The sequence below is a fragment of the Euphorbia lathyris genome, chromosome 4 (genome assembly GCF_963576675.1).
Source record: "Euphorbia lathyris chromosome 4, ddEupLath1.1, whole genome shotgun sequence".
In the NCBI taxonomy this organism is placed as follows: domain Eukaryota; kingdom Viridiplantae; phylum Streptophyta; class Magnoliopsida; order Malpighiales; family Euphorbiaceae; genus Euphorbia; species Euphorbia lathyris.
In genome coordinates, this window is record NC_088913.1 from 11,661,145 (window position 1) to 11,678,587 (window position 17,443).

General features: G+C 32.7%; 1 protein-coding gene across 2 annotated transcripts; it reads right to left on the reverse strand.

The window, feature by feature from the left end:
* Positions 1–2,700: 2,700 nt before the first annotated feature.
* LOC136226219 (methylthioribose kinase) lies at positions 2,701–10,992 on the reverse strand. 2 transcript variants are annotated; one of them, XR_010687632.1, is made up of 7 exons: positions 10,566–10,992; positions 8,662–8,971; positions 7,300–7,474; positions 6,483–6,684; positions 4,794–5,008; positions 4,519–4,583; positions 2,990–3,123 (listed from the first exon to the last, which is right to left on the reverse strand). XR_010687632.1 is itself a non-coding variant. In XM_066014569.1 (6 exons), the coding sequence occupies exons 1-6, from the start codon at positions 10,749–10,751 to the stop codon at positions 2,952–2,954; spliced, it is 1,260 nt and encodes a 419-aa protein (XP_065870641.1). In that variant the 5' UTR covers positions 10,752–10,992; the 3' UTR covers positions 2,701–2,951. The 2 variants fall into 2 exon arrangements, 1 of the variants encoding a protein (XP_065870641.1); XM_066014569.1 differs by lacking the exon at positions 4,519–4,583 and having other exon boundaries at positions 2,701–3,123.
* Positions 10,993–17,443: the final 6,451 nt, after the last annotated feature.

Sequence of the window (17,443 nt, forward strand, 5' to 3'; positions counted from 1 at the left end):
TATACTCTCTCCGTTCTATAATATTTATCTTTCTAGAGAATTTTTTTGTTTCATAATGTATAACGTTTTGATTCAATCAATACACATTAATTGATGTTTTGCCAAATATATCCCTATTTAAGTTTTTTTTTTATTTTGGGAATAGATAAAAATTAATTAGTGTGTGCAATTAATACAATGATAACAAAATCTTTTAGTTAAAATTAATTATATTTCTTAATGGGAAAATTACAAAACTGGGTCAAATGGGAGGCTCATTTACATATTAAACCCATTTACTAATTCTACTACATATCTAGACTGATTTTGTGCGACTTTCCAAAAATACCCTCAATATTTACGCGGAGCTCGCCCCATCCCGTCTGACTTCGCATATTCACCCATATGCGAAGCCTGCGAAGTTAATGTTTTAATTTACTTAATGAATTTAGTTCGCATATGTGAAGCCTGCGAAGCTGAAGTTTGTTTTGCTTGATGAATTTAGTTCGCATATGCGAATGCTGGATATGATTTGAAGCTAATACGCGAAGTGGTATATAACAAAAATTGGCAAACAACAACGGATTCGAACATTAAAATCATAACATTATCAAAATTTACAACAAGATTGCCACAATAACAACATTCAAATCATAACATTATCAAAATTTACAACAAGATTGCCACAATGAACTCTACTAACTAATCATTTCAAAGTGAAACTAACTAATCCGGTACCAATTTTGAAACGAATGAGTAATCTTGGTGTGCACCATGTGACACATCCATCCCAAAAGGTCTGGACGTGTCGCACGGTGCACACCAAGATTACGCATCCGCTTCAAAATTGGCACCGGATTAAGTTAGGTCTACTTTGAAGATTGGCACCATAGGATGGACGTGTCCCATGGTGCACCCCGAGATTGACACAACCTCTCCTAACGAATCATTTCAGGAGTGAATGTGTCAATCTTGGGGAAGTTCATCCCTATACAGGAAGGAAAATCATCTCCCCTGCAGCCCAGTACGCCGCCTTCCACAAAGGGATGTTACGTATTCAACCATCTACATAAAAAATTAACCGTGTTAGTTAGGAAAAAAGACGATTTTGGCTTCGCGAAATGAAAATTAGCGAAGCATGCGAATGTAAATGTGCAGGGGAAGATGTGATTTTACTTCGCATATCAATTTTTTCGCGAAGTCTGCGAGGTCTAAAATGTGACTATCTACGTCGCATATCACTGCTTTCGCGAAGTCTGCGAGGTCTGAAACGTGAGGATCTATTCGCAGACTTCGCGAACTAATCGATTCGCGAGGTAGATCCATACGTTTCAGACTCTTTCTCTTCGCAGAACTTCGCGAAATCATCAATTCACGAAGTAGATCATCACTTTCCAGACTCGTTCTCTTCGCAATGCTTAGCGAAACCATCGATTGCGAAGTGAATTCATGAAAAAACGCAGAAAAAACAAACAGATACTTACATTTTTCGCCCCTTTCACCCCCAAAAGCGACAATAACAATATGATAACATGGGAAGGACGAAGGAAATAACGTAGAAAAACCATTTCTTTGATGGTAACAAGAAGAAAGAAACCAAGCAACGAACAGGAAGATGAAAAACCATTTACTCGTTTTCTAGGGTTGGAAAGTTGCAGAATCAAGAGATGAAGAGATGAAAAAGAGAAATTCATTATGATTTTGACTAAATGGTGCAGATTTCGTGCAATTTAAAGGAAGAAAGGAAGATCAAAAGTCTTGAAATCATTAATGCTGGAGCAACTTTTCGCATAACCAAGGAGATAGAGGGAGCGGCAATTCGCAAGTGGTGGAAGTGGGAAGGTCAGGGGTATTTTTAGAAAGTCACACAAAATCAGTCTAGATATGTAGTAGAATTAGTAAATGGGTTTAATATGTAAATGGGCCTCCCATTTGACCCAATTTTGTAATTTTCCTTTTCTTAATTCTTGTATCTTAGAGCATCTCCAACAATCTCTTAAGTTAGCTCTTAAGTTAAAATTTGAGAAGGGAGATAAAAAAAAAAAAGCTCCAACGATTTCTTAGTGGCTCCTAAATCACTAAGAGCCTCTACACCATCTTTATTAATAGAGAGCATCTCTCCACCTCTTAGTGTCTCCTTAGTTCATTTTTTATTAATAATTTATTATTGAGAAGTCTTTCTCCTTTCACTATTGGTAAATATAACAATAATTAATAATTTTAATAATAAAATAATAAATAAGGAGTATTATTGAAGATGATATGTTTTAGTCACTCTTAAATCATTAAGAGTCAATTATTTATATTATTTTTAGAGAGTACACTAAGGCCCTGCTCTTTTTGACTGAAATTAAATTAAATTAAATTAACTTAACTTAACTTAACTAAATGCTACTCAACTGAACTGAACTTAACTACACCACATAATTAATTGAACTTAACTTAACTTAACTTAAATTAAGAGTCTCTTGAAAATGCTCTTGACCTTAAAAGGCAAATATTATAGAACAAATGGAGTAATTAACAAAAAGTTGGAAACTCATAAAAGATTAACTGTAATCTGTTTTCATGCTTTTGTGCGACTAAAAAAAATTGGCTAAATATGGTAATATTTGATGACGTTACATATCAGTGTCAATCAAATCTAATTTTTTTTTCTAATGGAACAAAACACGATCTTTCTTTTACGATAACAAAATAAACTTTACATTACTAACATAATAACTCATTAATCAATATATTTATTCCAAATAGGTAACCCTTATTTATAAATATACTCGTATTCTGCGTAAATGATACAACGAGGATCTAACGCTACAAATGATAAGAAATAAGAAAACAGAAGGCTTATTTGTAACACACTGTGGAATAGTATTGCAACTACAGCAATCTAATCTGAAGTTTGTTTGTATTTGACAAAGCATATATTTAGAACCACAGCAGCAGTAGCAGTAGCAAAGCATATAAGTTGATCATGATTCTGTTTGCCGGATGGCTGCGACAACTTCACCGACGGACTCAAATCGTCGCCTTTCCTTGAGAAGTTGTTTTGCAAACCTAAGTGCTTGCTGCTCACATTCTGCCCTTTTGCTAGCAACTTTTATTGATTCAAAATCCTCAACATGAGCTACCCCCACTATTCTCCTTTTAATTGGAAAATTAAAAACTAAATCAATGTCATTATGGTCTCCAAATAAATAAAAGAAAAACACATTTAAGCCCTAGCATAGTTTTAAAAGGCGATCGCCTCAGGCGAGAGGCGGTCTGAGGCAAGAGGCAATCACCTCTTGCAGGTAAGGCGTTAAGTCAGCCTTTTCTTTACAAAAAAACAAAAAAAAAAAACCTAATCTATTTAAAAACTTTAAAAAAGAACAGACAACAGCCCGATAAAAATAAACAGAGAGACTCGCAGACACCCCCCAAAACTCCAACGGCTATCTCTTCTTCTCCTCCACCACCCATTCCTCTCCTCCACCACCAAGTCTCTGCTTCCCAGCTCGCCGGCGGCCGGTCATCAATCACCGGTATGTTTTTTCTCTCCTTTCCTCTTTAATTATCTTTATTTTATCTTTCTTTTTCTGTTTAGGGTTAGGGTTTCTGATTCTTCCCTCTTGATTTCTTATATTTTCTTTCTTTCCATGTAATTGTGTCGTTATGCTGCCGAATTTTGTGGGAATTTCTAGTTTTGAGATATGCTTTGAATTGATTATATTTTCACTGTTTTGTAAGTGTTTGGAAATGAGGAGTTGGATTTGGGGGATGAAGATGCTTGATATTATGTTATTTTGATTTAAGAATTAGCACTTTATTATTAGACTTTAAGTTATTTTGGTTTACAAGTTTAGAAATTAAACTATCCTTAAGTACTACTAGTTTTTATTGAGTTAATTTTATTTTATTTGATTTTCTAATTTTTTATCGTCTCACGTGCGATAGGCCGTCGCCTCGCCTCAAGGCGATATTTTGCCCTTGTCGCCTCACGTGCGAGAGGCCATTGCCTCGCCTCAAGGTGATATTTTGCCCTTGTCGCCTTGAGTCGCCTTTCGCCTTTTAAAACTATGAGCCCTAGTCAAGCCCACTATACTTATCCAAAAAAAAGTCAACTATCTTCTACACTCTCAAAACATTCTATTTATCGCTGAACTTGCTTCAAGTTACTTATTGATTCCCCAAAATCCACGTGGCTGATCAATGGGAGAGTTTCGACAAGTTGGAAGTCTGTATCCCTTTAAGCAAATTCTAAAGCCAATAGATCATTCTAAGCAAATTCATGAAGTCAATAGATCACTTTAAGAATGTTCAGGGAGTCAATAGATCACTTACAGTAAGATTATGGGTAAATAAGACATGTTCAAAGTATAAAACGCATTTGACTTTTCTAGACAAGTATATGAGACTATGAACGTATTAAGTCATTCAAGTTTTATTAATTAAGCTCTATCAAGTCTTGATCAATTACTTTTAAACACATTAAGCACTGATCTTTTAAATGGATACATTAAGCCTTTTGTCAATTATTTTTCAGCACATTAAACTTACCTTGAATGACCAACTACGTTTAGCGCACGTGAAAATACCAGCATGTCATTATTTTAACACATCACCTGACATAGATTGCAAAATCAGATGATTCTTTTCTAACAACATGTCATGTCAACTCTAAAATAATCTTAACACATCAACCCTCAGATTAACTTTACCCTAACCCCTAAAGTAACACAATCAAGCTTATTTTGTTTAAATGTTACTTTAAGCGAACATCTCAGAACAAATTTTAAACTGCAGCAAAGAAAGAATGAAACTTGATGTATTACCTTATCATTTTTGCGGCACCGAACCCAAGGGTGTCATGGAGCAAATCCTTCATATAAGATCTCTGTACAAGGTGTTGAAGCTCAGGGTTATTATAAATTTGTGGAAGATATGCCTCTCCAGGTCCATCCTTGTGCTCATCCCAAAGTCCAACGAACTTTTTGTCAAAAAATTTCCATGTATCTTCAATTGTCTTCAAAATCCATTCTTTGTATGACTACATAACAAAAAAAACAAAGTGTCTTTCAGATATAAATCTTTACAAATTGATGTTTTATTAAATTGAAAATTAAGTATGCAGTTATATGTTTTCAATTCTATCAATGAAGGATATATGCGACTCATACTATTCGATTCGATTCATGAAGAATTCGAGTCGTATCTATGGTACGACTCGGAAGCTTCATGAATCGGCCGAGTCACCACTGATTCAGCCGATTCACCAAGTCACCCGATTCGGTTGATTCAGGCCTCCATTAAAAAAAAAAAATCAATTTTTAACAACTAAAAAACGTACAGCAGAAGAAGATGACTATTCACTTTACAAAAACAAAAAAACGTACAGAAGTTATGAAACACAAATAGTTTCAATCAGATTACTCTTCACTTTACAAATTCCAAAACCTTCCCTCTTCTTTTCTATTTATTTGTTATTATCTTCTTCTACTCTCTATTCTTTCTATTTTCTATTTTCTATCTGTTTCTACTTTCTTTTATAAGATATCATTTCTATTTAGATATTAAAATTGCATTTTTGGACTAATATTTAAAGTTAAATATGGTTAATATTTTATTTTTTTTATAGCATTTTGAATTTGATCCGAATCTTACAATTCGATTCGATTCACGAGTCCCGATTCGCAAAATGAGATTTCGAGTCACAAGTCGAATCTCGATTTAACAACTATGGGATATATATATACAGGCATATACACACATTTGCTCTGAGTTCATATGATTAAGGAAACTGATTCCTATAATAAATAATCAAGGAATGACAGCTAGGATATAACTACATTCTGTAGCAAAAATAATATAAAGATGTTCTAAGAATATATCAATCGCGTTTTATTTGAAATTTTAAGATACTTTATTATGATGTTCAGTATAAATTTTAGTGTTTTATCAAAAAAAATGTTGAATCAAATTATCAAAGCCATAACAAATAAACCAAGTTCTAGTGCTCATTCACCAAATTCTGAACATTCTATTCCAAAATCTGAATACAGAGTAGTGACGGACGGAACCAGAAATTACTAGTTGGGGTGCCAGAAATATACGAGCTACTTATACTTTTATTGCCCTGCCTTTTGCTCTACCCAAGACAAAATAATGTCATTTTGTTCTGGGCAGGGGAAAACAAAATATAAGCCTAGCCCATATGGACTGGGCATTACTTTCCCCACTTCATCTGGAAGTAAAATTGCAGCACCCCAGCATAATTGTTCCAAGCGGAGAGCCACCTGGAACCACCTCTCTCAGAGTGGTTACCAGCGATCAAGGTGCAACAGCCCCCACCTCCGCCTCTGACACTAAGATTACAAATTGCTTGAAAGTTACCCACCTTATTCATTCCTACACCATACAGACTGGGTTGCAACATGCCAACTCATTTTGACACCCCTAAAGGATAAGGTATGAAATGATAGAAAGAGATATAATAATAAGAAAATAGAAAGACTTAGACATACTTTACGGTCATTTGCTGAATCAGCATGGCCAGCTTGAGCATAGTATGCCAAAATCAAGTTTCCAATGAACGCTCCAATATCAAAACCCATTGGACCATAAAATGCAAATTCTGGATCAATAACCTGAGTTGAATCTGGAGTAACCATCACAGAACCAGTATGGAGATCTCCATGAATTAATGCTTGGGCCTTTTCACAAAACCTATGAGGAAGAAAACAATTAAATTACATTCATGGACTCTAAAATATAGCGCTACTAATATTAATGGCCACTAAACTTCATTTTTTGACATAAAAAATCTTGAACATTACGTTACGGTAAAATTAAAGCGCATATTATCAAAAATGAATTAAAAAATTAACGAACGCATGACCTATATAAGTTTTGACTACATCATTAATTCTCTTTTTCTATCCATGTCAACATAAATTATGGTCAAATACCTATAAACAAGTAAAATTACATTCATGGCTCCTAAACTACAGTGCTACTAACATTATAACCACTAAACTTCATTTCTTGACATAAAAATTCTTGAACATTACTTCACGGTAGCATTTAAGATCAAAATCAACAAAAATCCTTTAAAAATTAAAGAAAAGATTGACCATAATTAGTGGTGACATGGATCAAGAAAAAAGAAGGAAAGTTGATGATGTAGTTAAACTAGTCCACGGCATCATTCCGTTCATTTTAAGTTTAGAGACCATAACATTAATAGAGCTAGGAGCATGGATATATTTTATCCAAGAAAAAAGAGTTCATGAAGAAAATGAAAATAGCAGATCAATTCAGCTGCAAAGATGAAAGCAGTACTTGGATTTCAATCCAGCAACTTCAAGCTTCAAAATGTTATCCTCACGAACTGCCTCGGCATCAAGATCAAGGTAAGGAGCAGTCCAACGGTTATATTGAGATACTTTGTATGGGTCAGAGAAAACAACCTGCTCAGTTAGCCTACACATCTCCACATTCCCACAGTATTCGGCAACTGCATAGAGTATTCAGAGGAAGCATATTAGTGGAGTTTCTTCAAGGCTAGAGATATCTAAATGATTGAGGAACTGTGCATATAACTAACAAATAAAACCAACAAAGCACGAACCAATTAAGGTTGGCTTGAGCAAAAAGTGCTTCTAGTAGCTTAAGCTAAGGGTAGCAATTCATGTAAGTGGGGATGCTTGTGTCGTGTAAATTATCAGGTTATTGTCAATAAAATTTTCTGTGTCATAATCGTATCAACCCAATAGGATTCTTATTGTTCTTCTGGGTCGCTTGCAATTTTACTACCTCTGTTAATGGTGACATTTGAAATATAAGGAGGATAGTAATACGTCTCAATATTTATGTCATTTTTGGATTACCAAGTTAATTCTACCTTTCCAAAAGTTTGACCCAAAATCTATTTAATAAATTCCTAATCCGCTTATATTATATTTGGTTTGTAAGGTCACATGCGATTTTACCATCTCTATTAAGGATGGCATAAAAAAAATATGGAAGCTCCAAGTTGTGTCTGTCAGTAAAAGCTGTAATTTTATTACCTGTATTAAAATGACATTTAAAAACATGAGAGGATATAATAATAATTTTATAGGCTTAATATATTAGACCCCCTTATATTTAACCAAATAATCTGATTGCCCTCCTCAACTTTCAAGACATCTCATTAGCCCCTAAACTTGCTTAAACTGACATGATTAACCCCCTTAAGTCTTACATGGCAGAGCAAATAATTTGGAGAAGTTGAAGGCATATCACTTTAAGCAAGTTCATCATCATGCTATTGAGACATCTCCAAAGTTCAGCAGGCAATCAAATTATCAGGCCAAGTACATGGGGCCCCTAATGTATTACTATTAAGCCAATTTTATATATTCATGTCATTTTCGAGTCAACAGTCAATTTTGTGTCCACCCAAAAGTAATCCATTATCTGTTTAATAAATACTACCCTCTAAATTTGTGTTGGATTCATATCGTATAGTATCATCCAGTCGTGTACACAATATTCACCTCTAGCCTAAGCTAAGTATGGAATTTGAATCCTAATGCAACAAACTGTAATTGAGAGTGCCACCACCTAAAAGATGTTAGTTCAAGGTCGAACCGATTACTCGAATCTAATCGCTGAAAATTGAAAACAAACAAGCACTAAATGAGGGCTAGAAAAACTTACCAGCACGTTTATGCTCAGTGGTTGTAAGATATAGAAGTGATGTATAGAAAAGAGTCTTTGCCATGTAATCAGACATATGTTCTGCTAGATGAGGATACTCATTTCCACCAATTAGCCCTTTTCTCAGAATATGATGTGGTGGCTCCAGGTATCTCATACCTATCAAAGACATTTTCCGGTCAAAGTGATACACTTCAGGGACATGTTCAGGCGACAATCTACCGTGTTCTTTAAGTGTCAAAGCCTCAAAGTATGCTCTTTCCTTAGTCATAGGCCAAGATTCTCCGATACAACGTATATAAGGAAGTGCCTACACTTTTAACACAACAAAATTAGACCAAAGCGACACCAATTTAACCAGGTTAATTATACTCATTGTCCTCCAATGATTAGAAATACCATAAATTTGAAATTCTTAACGAGAAAGCCATCATCCTTTAACTTTACTTTCACTCATGATCTTTTTGCTCGGAACTAGCAATCAGATTCGTTGGGGATGTCACATTCATCAGAGGTGTCATCAAAATTCGGCCATGAGGCAAAGTTTTGACACACCATATTCCATGTGTTATCTTCAGCAAATGTGTTTGCTAATTTTCAGAAAAATGTCCATGGGTAAAGCCAAAGTTAGACAGTGATACTTTTGGGTTAATTTCACTTATGATCCTCCAACTTGAGATCCACATAACACAGTGGTGTTCACATGGACCCTGAATGACCAAACCATTAGATCTCGGCTTTTTAGAATCCTATGGTGCAGATTAAATTCATTCAGAGTCCATGTGAACATCATGGCCACTTAACATAGCAAATGAATTTACTTATTTCCAGTCAAAAGGAAAATAGGAGAAACAAAAGTCAAACACGGAGGTTTTCCCGTTAAAATTAAAGTCTTAGAGCATCTCCAAAAGACTCCTTTATTAGGCTCTTAAGTTAAACTTTGAGGAGTTTGTGGCAAAATCTAACTACAAGAGACTCTTAGTTCTGTCAGAGATTAGTGTAAGATCTATGATTGGGCCTTAACTATCAGCTCGAGCTTTTAGTTCAATGGGTTCCATGACATGGTATCAGAGCCTCTTGGACCAGTACTGACACCCTCATTAATTTGTGAAATTAAAAACACATGGTGGGATGGGTCTGTGTTGTACAGGCTGCAAGCCCAAAGGGCATTTGCATGTGGGGTGTGTCAGAGATTAGTGTGAGATCTATGATTGGACTTTAACTATCAGCTCGAACTTTTAGTTCAATCGGTTACATGACAAGTTCCTCCTCAAATCACTAAGAGTCTCACTTTTCCTCATTATTGAGAAGCCTCTTTTCCCATTATTGAAGAATCTTTCTTTTGGATACTAATTTTAGTAATAAAAAAATAAATAAGAAATAAATATGAGTATTGTTGGACATCACATGTACTTTAATATAGTAAATGACTAAGAGCAAATTGTTTATATTATTTTTAGAAAGGGGGCTGAAACTCTCTTGGGGATGCTCTTATGGCAATTCTATTATATTTCTGATAATTCGAAAACCATGGATACAATTAACTCATGCCTTTCTCATTAAAAAATTAAAATTTATGCATTTTTCTTTACTTCCCTTAGTTGAAACAAATGAATGTAATTAACCCCAACTTATCTCTATTGCAGTGTTTCTAACTAGATAAATCACAATACAGCTTTGAATGTTCAAAAAATTTCTCATTTCTCAACAATTGGATAAGCCCAATTTCCAATGAGTAATCACATTCAACAGTGATCAATGATCATGCTACCTGATCTAATTTCACTTTTCAATCTTCTCTGATTCAAAAAATCTTTGTTTCTCCTACTTCATCTCTTTCTCGGCAACCAAGCACAAAGTTAAATTTACAAAACATAGAATTGAAAGCATAATCCCAAAATTACCTGCTTGATGACGAAAGAACCATCTGAGCCAACAACAATGTAAACGAAATTGAGATTCCCATCCCCAACTTCTTCGATCTTCAAGTCATCGAATTTGCCCCCAATCTTGTTCGACAAAGCTGGAGTAGCCTTTATATACTCTATCAAAGATTTCTCGTTCAGTGGCCTGAACTCCGAAAACGCCATGCTAAGCGGTGGCGGAGTGCGGAAAGAGGGTGCAGCTTTTTAAGCAGGGAAAAGGATGAATCAAGTGAAGATGACGGATGGCTGACTAAGACCGAAATGGAGAGAAAGGCTTGATCCATGCTGGACCTAATGGCGACGCGAGAATTTAGGGTTCCTGCCCCGGTTCATTGAATCTAGCCATTTTCTTAGCCAGATTCTAAACTAGGAATAGTTTATTAATTGGCCTAATACATGCGCCGCCCCCAATTCGTCCAACAAATGTAACTGACTATTGAACTTTAAAACCTTAAAACTAAACTGTCACAACTTATTTATTTGATAGATTAATATATGTAATTTTGGGAGTTTTTTTGTTTTTGTTAATATATCGTGATATTACGGTAAAACTTTTATATATGAATATAATTGGAATCGGACTATTTGTATAACAATTAGGAGGTTATTGCTAAACAGTGATATAACAGTAAAACCTCTATATAGGAATACAATTGGGATCAGGCTATTTGTATAACAATTAGGAGATTATTACTAAATATTCCTAGAGTTCAGTTTTGATCACATGGACCTTAATGACCATGCAATATTTGGTCATTCACCATTTGATCTAGGCTTATTAGAATCCTAAGGTGGAGAATCGAAGCATCCTGCGGCTTAGATTTAATAAGCCTGGATCTAATAGTGAATGACCAAATTCACTTGGTCATTAAGATCCATGTGAATATTCCTAGAGTTCGGTTATAGAGGTTATTACCAAGTTGGGACCGAGTTTTTTTATAACAAAATATAGGTTATTCCTATATAGAGGTTTTACTGTAGGTAGATGTATCAGCAGATATTTTGTAGGGTAAATAATTATAAAGTCTTTAGGTTTTTACTTAACATACTAGTAGGTCCATCATATTATTATAAGATCCTTAAGTTTTATTTTAATCAACTCTTTAGTCCTTCCATTTGTTTTTGTAGATGAAAGTCCAAATAGCTCCTAGTTATTTACATAAAAGAAATTATCTTTTAGTTTCAAATTTAATCTAAATAGTTTTAATAAAATTTATGAAATATATATACATCGAAATTTATATAATTATATATACTAATCATTAAAAATATATTTTTATTCTCTTAAATTTTATTTTTTAATATAATATTTTTAAACTAACATTACATATCAATATTATTTTAAAAAAAATCATATATTTTTTTCTTCATTTATAAAATTTATTAGAGATAAATAAAAATTACTTTTTATATAGTTTTTTTCTTATTTTGATAATTTTTGAAATATTTTTCATTCATTTTTTTAGTCAATAAAATTTAGGCTACTAAATTAAAGTTCTATGATTATATAAAATTTAATAAATAAATTACTCAATATTGTAAAGATTATGTAGGAAAAAATGAGAAAAAACATAAGAAAAAGGAAAAATAGCCGTTTTATTATTAAAATATAGAGTAAAGGGTAATTTTGGTATTTTGAAATTTATTTGGTATAGTTTGATCATTGACTCAAACATAAGGACTAAGGAGTTGATGGAAACAAAAACTGAGGGACTATATAATTATTTTTAAAAACAGAGAGACTGACTAGTGTATTAAGGGCCTGTTTGGTTCAGCTGTTAGCTAATAGCTGTTGCGGTTGTTGTTAGCTGTTTGCAGTTGCAGTAAGCTGTTAGTTGTTTGTTATTAGTTGTTTAATTACTAGTGTTTGGTAAAATTATATTGAACGGTTGCTGTTCGGATTTAAAATGTCTAAAATGGACATCTTTTAAATTAATCAACGATGAAATTATAAAAGGGAAAATGTGAAAAAATACCCATACAATTGCTTTTGGCTGCCAACATTAGGGGTATAATTGCACAATTTTAGACGTTAAGGTTAAGATTGCTCCTAGCTACAAATGTTAGGGGTATTTTTGCACCTTATCCTATTATAAAATAAAAAATGTATTACACAAATTAATAAAAATAATCTATATAAAAAATAAAAAATTTACTGAACGCAATAAAATCTTGTTCTCCCAGTACTTATGTTGTAGAAATATAAATAATGTTAAAGAATAAACATATTTTGTGGAAATAAAAAGGATAATTTTGTCAATAACATATAACTACAAACAGCTGTTTATGAAAAGCTCCAAATAGGAGCTTTTCGTGAAACGCTCTAGAACGCTGCAATTTTCTGAGAAAATGCTAAACGCTGCGGTTATATAAACCTAACCAAACGCTATATTTCCCGCGGTTTGGAGTGAAACGCTAAACGCTCCTCCGAAAAGCTGAAACAAACACCCTCTAAGTAAAAACCTAGGAACCTTATAATTATTTACCTTATTTTGTATATCTTTTATTTCTGGTATGTTTTTTTTAGTTCAGGGGTTATTTAAATGGTGATTTGTTCCAACAACTTCATGTGTTATTTATTACAAATAACCAAATTGAGTGAGTTAATTATAACGTTTTGAAGTACAAAGAATCTATTACAGTTTTTTTGACAACTTGGAAGAACTCGTAACGTATTAGACCATTACTATTTATTGGATAAAACGCATCCGTAACTTCTAACCTAAAACGCTATTAATAGGATAAAGTTTAATGGATCAACAATCTGTTTGTTTGTGTAGTCTCAATTATTAAATTAAGCGTTAATTTTTTTAAAAAAAAATTATGTGATTTCATTGATTTACGGATAAGTCATTGTGGTAATTTTCATTGTATAAAAAGGATCATGGTTTGCTCCGTTAGTAAAATCGCGAAAAATAGTCCTAACTCTTTCTAAGATGATAACTTGTTGAAAGGTAAATTTGTCTTTAAATTTTTTTACTTCTATAAGTACCTAATTCTGATCAACTCACTTCTTCATCCCCAAGTTTCCAATTTCTCCAACCCCAATTTCAATTAAATTTCTTCAAATCAATGAGCCCTAACTCATAAATTTCATCAAATTAGTGGACTCTTACTCCTAAAAATCCAATTGATGCATAAATTTAGATCTTAAAATCGATTTTGTTTCTTACTAAGCTCAAATTCGAATCATGCAATACGAGACATCCCAAAATTAATTTAGTTTGTGATTTCATGAGTTCAGCGTTGCATTCTTCCAATCCTAACATATCAAGTGTGCAATGACATGAAGCTAACTATTTGTGCGATCTTAAAGCACAAAGAAGAACATCATGTACAAAAGTTAACATGTGAACGAGGTATACTGGTTGTTGTAGATATCTAAAAGACAATGCATGTAAATATTTCAAATGGACTGTCCCCAGTGACATGCTCTAGAGGAAGAGAAGTTTTGCAGAAGATGAGGGAGAAAATCAACACTTATAAGGATGAAATTGAAAAATATCGTGCTCATGAGGTTAGATTGCAATTTGAATTGAAAAGTTGTTAGAGCATAATAAGAAGTTGGAAGTCCTCAATGAATGTGAGAAACAAAAAAGAAATTGTTGATCTTAAAAGCATGTGTAGGAGCAGTTATAATTATATGCTTATTAATGAGTATGTTGTTTAGGTTGCACAAGGAAGAGCAAATTGATATAATAACACTTAGTTTGATGCTTTGAAGGCATATGTAATTAAGATGTAGTATGTGTGGTTGTATTAATGTCCAAATGAGAATGTAGCTTTTTTTTTTTATGAATAAAAAGTGTTTTGAAGAAATATTTAATTTAAAATTGGGAAAATTATAAAATTGGGTTAAATGGGAGACTTATTTATATATTTAACCCATTTACTTAACCTACTACATATTAGATTATGTTTGTGTGACTTTTTCAAAATACTCTTACCCTTTCATCTTCCCCCTTCTCCTTTCTGGTTACACGAACGGTTGCTTTTCCCCAAATGATTCTCAGACCTTTGATCTTCCTCTTTTCCTTTAAATTGCGCGAAATCTGCAACATTTCTCCACATCACAATGTATTTCTCTTCTTCCTCTTTTCATCTCTTGATTCCCCATCTTCCTAATTCTAGAAAACGAAGCCATGGTTCTTCATCTTTCTGTTCCTGCTCGTTTTTTGGTTTCTTTCTTCTTGTGACCATCAAAGAAATGGTGATTCTACGTTATTTGCATCGTTTTTCCCAGTTTATCATATTGTTTTTGGCGAAAAATGTAAGTATATATTGTTTTCTCTCCGTTTTTCCCAGAAATTCACTTAGTGTATGCTATTTTTGCGAAGTCTGCGGGGAGAAATTTATCGATTTAACTTCGCGAAACGATGATTACGCGAAGTTTGCGAGGTAATTCAATAAATTTCTCCTGCAGACTCCGCGTAATCATCATTTCGCGAAGTCAGAGCATCACATTTCTCCTCGCAGACGTCACGAAATCATCGTTTCGCTAAGTAAAATCATCCTCTTCCTTGCCTATTTATTTTCATATACTTCGCGAATCCTCATTTCGCGAAGCCAAATCTTCCTTTTTTCTGACTAACACGATTAAATTTTTTCTGAAGGTGGTTGAATACATAACATCCCGTACGAAGGCGGTGTCCTCGGATGCAGATTGGATGACTTTCCTTCTGATACAGGGAGAAATTCCCATCAAGATTTGTCACCTTCAACTTTAAAGTGATTAGTTAAGAGTTATTATGGCAATCTTGTTCTGTACCGTGAGACACATCCATCCCAAAAATTCTGGACTTCCATTTCTCATCCCAAAAGGTCTGCACTTCCAATACAGGGAGAAATTTCCGTCCAGATTCGTCACGTTCACTTTAAAATGATTTGTTAGGAGTTTATTGTGGCAATCTTCCTGTAAATTTTGACAATGTTATGATTTTCATGTTGTTATTGTTGTAATCTTGTTGTAAATTTTGATAATGTTATGATTTTAATGTTGTAATCCCTTATTGGTGTGCCTTTTTGTTGTTATATACGACTTCGCAAAAACACGTTTGGACTTCGCATATTGAGAAATCTGCGAATTGAAATCATCTAATAACCCAAACATTATCTTCGCAGACTTTGCATATCGTGAAATCTGCGAAGTCAGACGTGAGGGAGACAGACGCGGCGTAAAATTACAAACATATTAAGGGTATTTTGGGAAAGTCACACAAACATGGTCTAGATATGTAGTAGGTTGAGTAAATGGGTTAAATATGTAAATGAGTCTCCCATTTGATCCAATTTTGTAATTTTCCCTTTAAAATTTTAAGTTACACCTTATCAACTAATATTTTTATATTCAATACTTATTTTTTTAGTATTCATCAAACAGTTAGGCCCTGTTCTTTATTACTTAATTTCAGTAACAATCAGTTCAGTAGCAATCAGTTCAGTTCAGTTCAGTTCAGTATTCAGTTTCAGTATTCAATAATTTATTATTATTTATTATAATTATTATATATTATTATTATTTATATATAATTTATTATTATTATCATTATTTATTTATAATTTCAGCAATTTATTATAATTATTATAATTTATTATATATTAATTTATCTATTTTCATTATAATTATATTTATATATAATTTATGCTTTGTCATTATATATATTATCATTATTTATTATAATTATAATTATTTGGTGCAACTTATTTGCAAATTTTGCGAAAAGTAAATAAATATTATATTAATACGTTTACATTACAATGCTCTAAAAAATTAACTGGCTCAACTACCTTAATATCTCAAATAGTGCAATTTTATCCCTAATATTAGAAGCCAATAGCAATTTTACCCTTAACATTGATAAATTGAGTCAAGATTTTGTATTCATATTAAAATTCATATTTAGACGTTAGGAGTAAAATAACCCCGGACCCAAAACGTTAAAGGTATTTTTGTACCTTAATACTTAATTGTAATAAAAAGTTAAGAGTGTGTATTCATATAAAAATTTGTATTTAATTTCATAGGCTTTAAATTATATATAAATTTGTGTTTGTATGTAATTTATATTTTTAATTTAAATTAGACTCATTTTTATTTAATGTCATAGGATTTTATCGAGCCTAGATTTTATTTGATATTTAATTTAGTTTAATCTTTAATAATATGTTTATTTATTATTGATATTATTTTTTTTGGTAGAAATATTATTATTATTATTATTATAAGCTTATTAATGTCCAATATTATCATTAAATTATTTTAAAGTCTAATATCATCATTATTGTTACGTTCGATTAAATTCGGTTAAGTTCGGTATCATTCAGTTAAGTTCAGTAGCATTCAGTTAAATTCAGTTCAGTTCAGTATTCAGTATCATTCAGTTCAGTTCAGTTCAGTTCAGTTCAGTTCAGTAGCATTCAGTTCAGTTCAGTTCAGTAGCATTCAGTTCAGTTTTTTTCAGTAATAAAGAACAGAGCCTTACTTCATTTAATAATTTCAACACTTATAATATTCAACAGTTAAAATTCAGTACTTATTTTTTCAGCACTTAATTTTCAGTTTTATCAAACAACACTTTAATCTTTGCCCATGACATATTATCTATTAACATTTGCCCCTCATATATCAAAATTGGCGAATCTCAATCAACGTGGACGATAAATTAGCAATTCTATAAAAACGTGAATGTATCTGTGAGAAACCCGGTCCATATATATAAATTTCACATAATTGTTTTTTTTTTAAACAAATTTAATTTACTACACATATTGATTGGGATTTCACAATATTTGATAAGTCAAGAAAACAAATGTTACCAATAATAAGTCGGGGCAAAGACCAGTTAGATAAGTCAAGA

Bases quoted from the DNA above. Each gene is read 5' to 3' on its own strand.
- LOC136226219 (XM_066014569.1), bottom strand. From the start codon at position 10,751: ATGGCGTTTTCGGAGTTCAGGCCACTGAACGAGAAATCTTTGATAGAG. The intron at 5,009-6,482 runs GTATGTCTAAGT...TTTGTTATGTAG, and splicing joins ATTCAGCAAATGACCGTAAA to TCATACAAAGAATGGATTTT. The intron at 3,124-4,793 runs GTAATACATCAA...TCCAATTAAAAG, and splicing joins GGTGCCGCAAAAATGATAAG to GAGAATAGTGGGGGTAGCTC.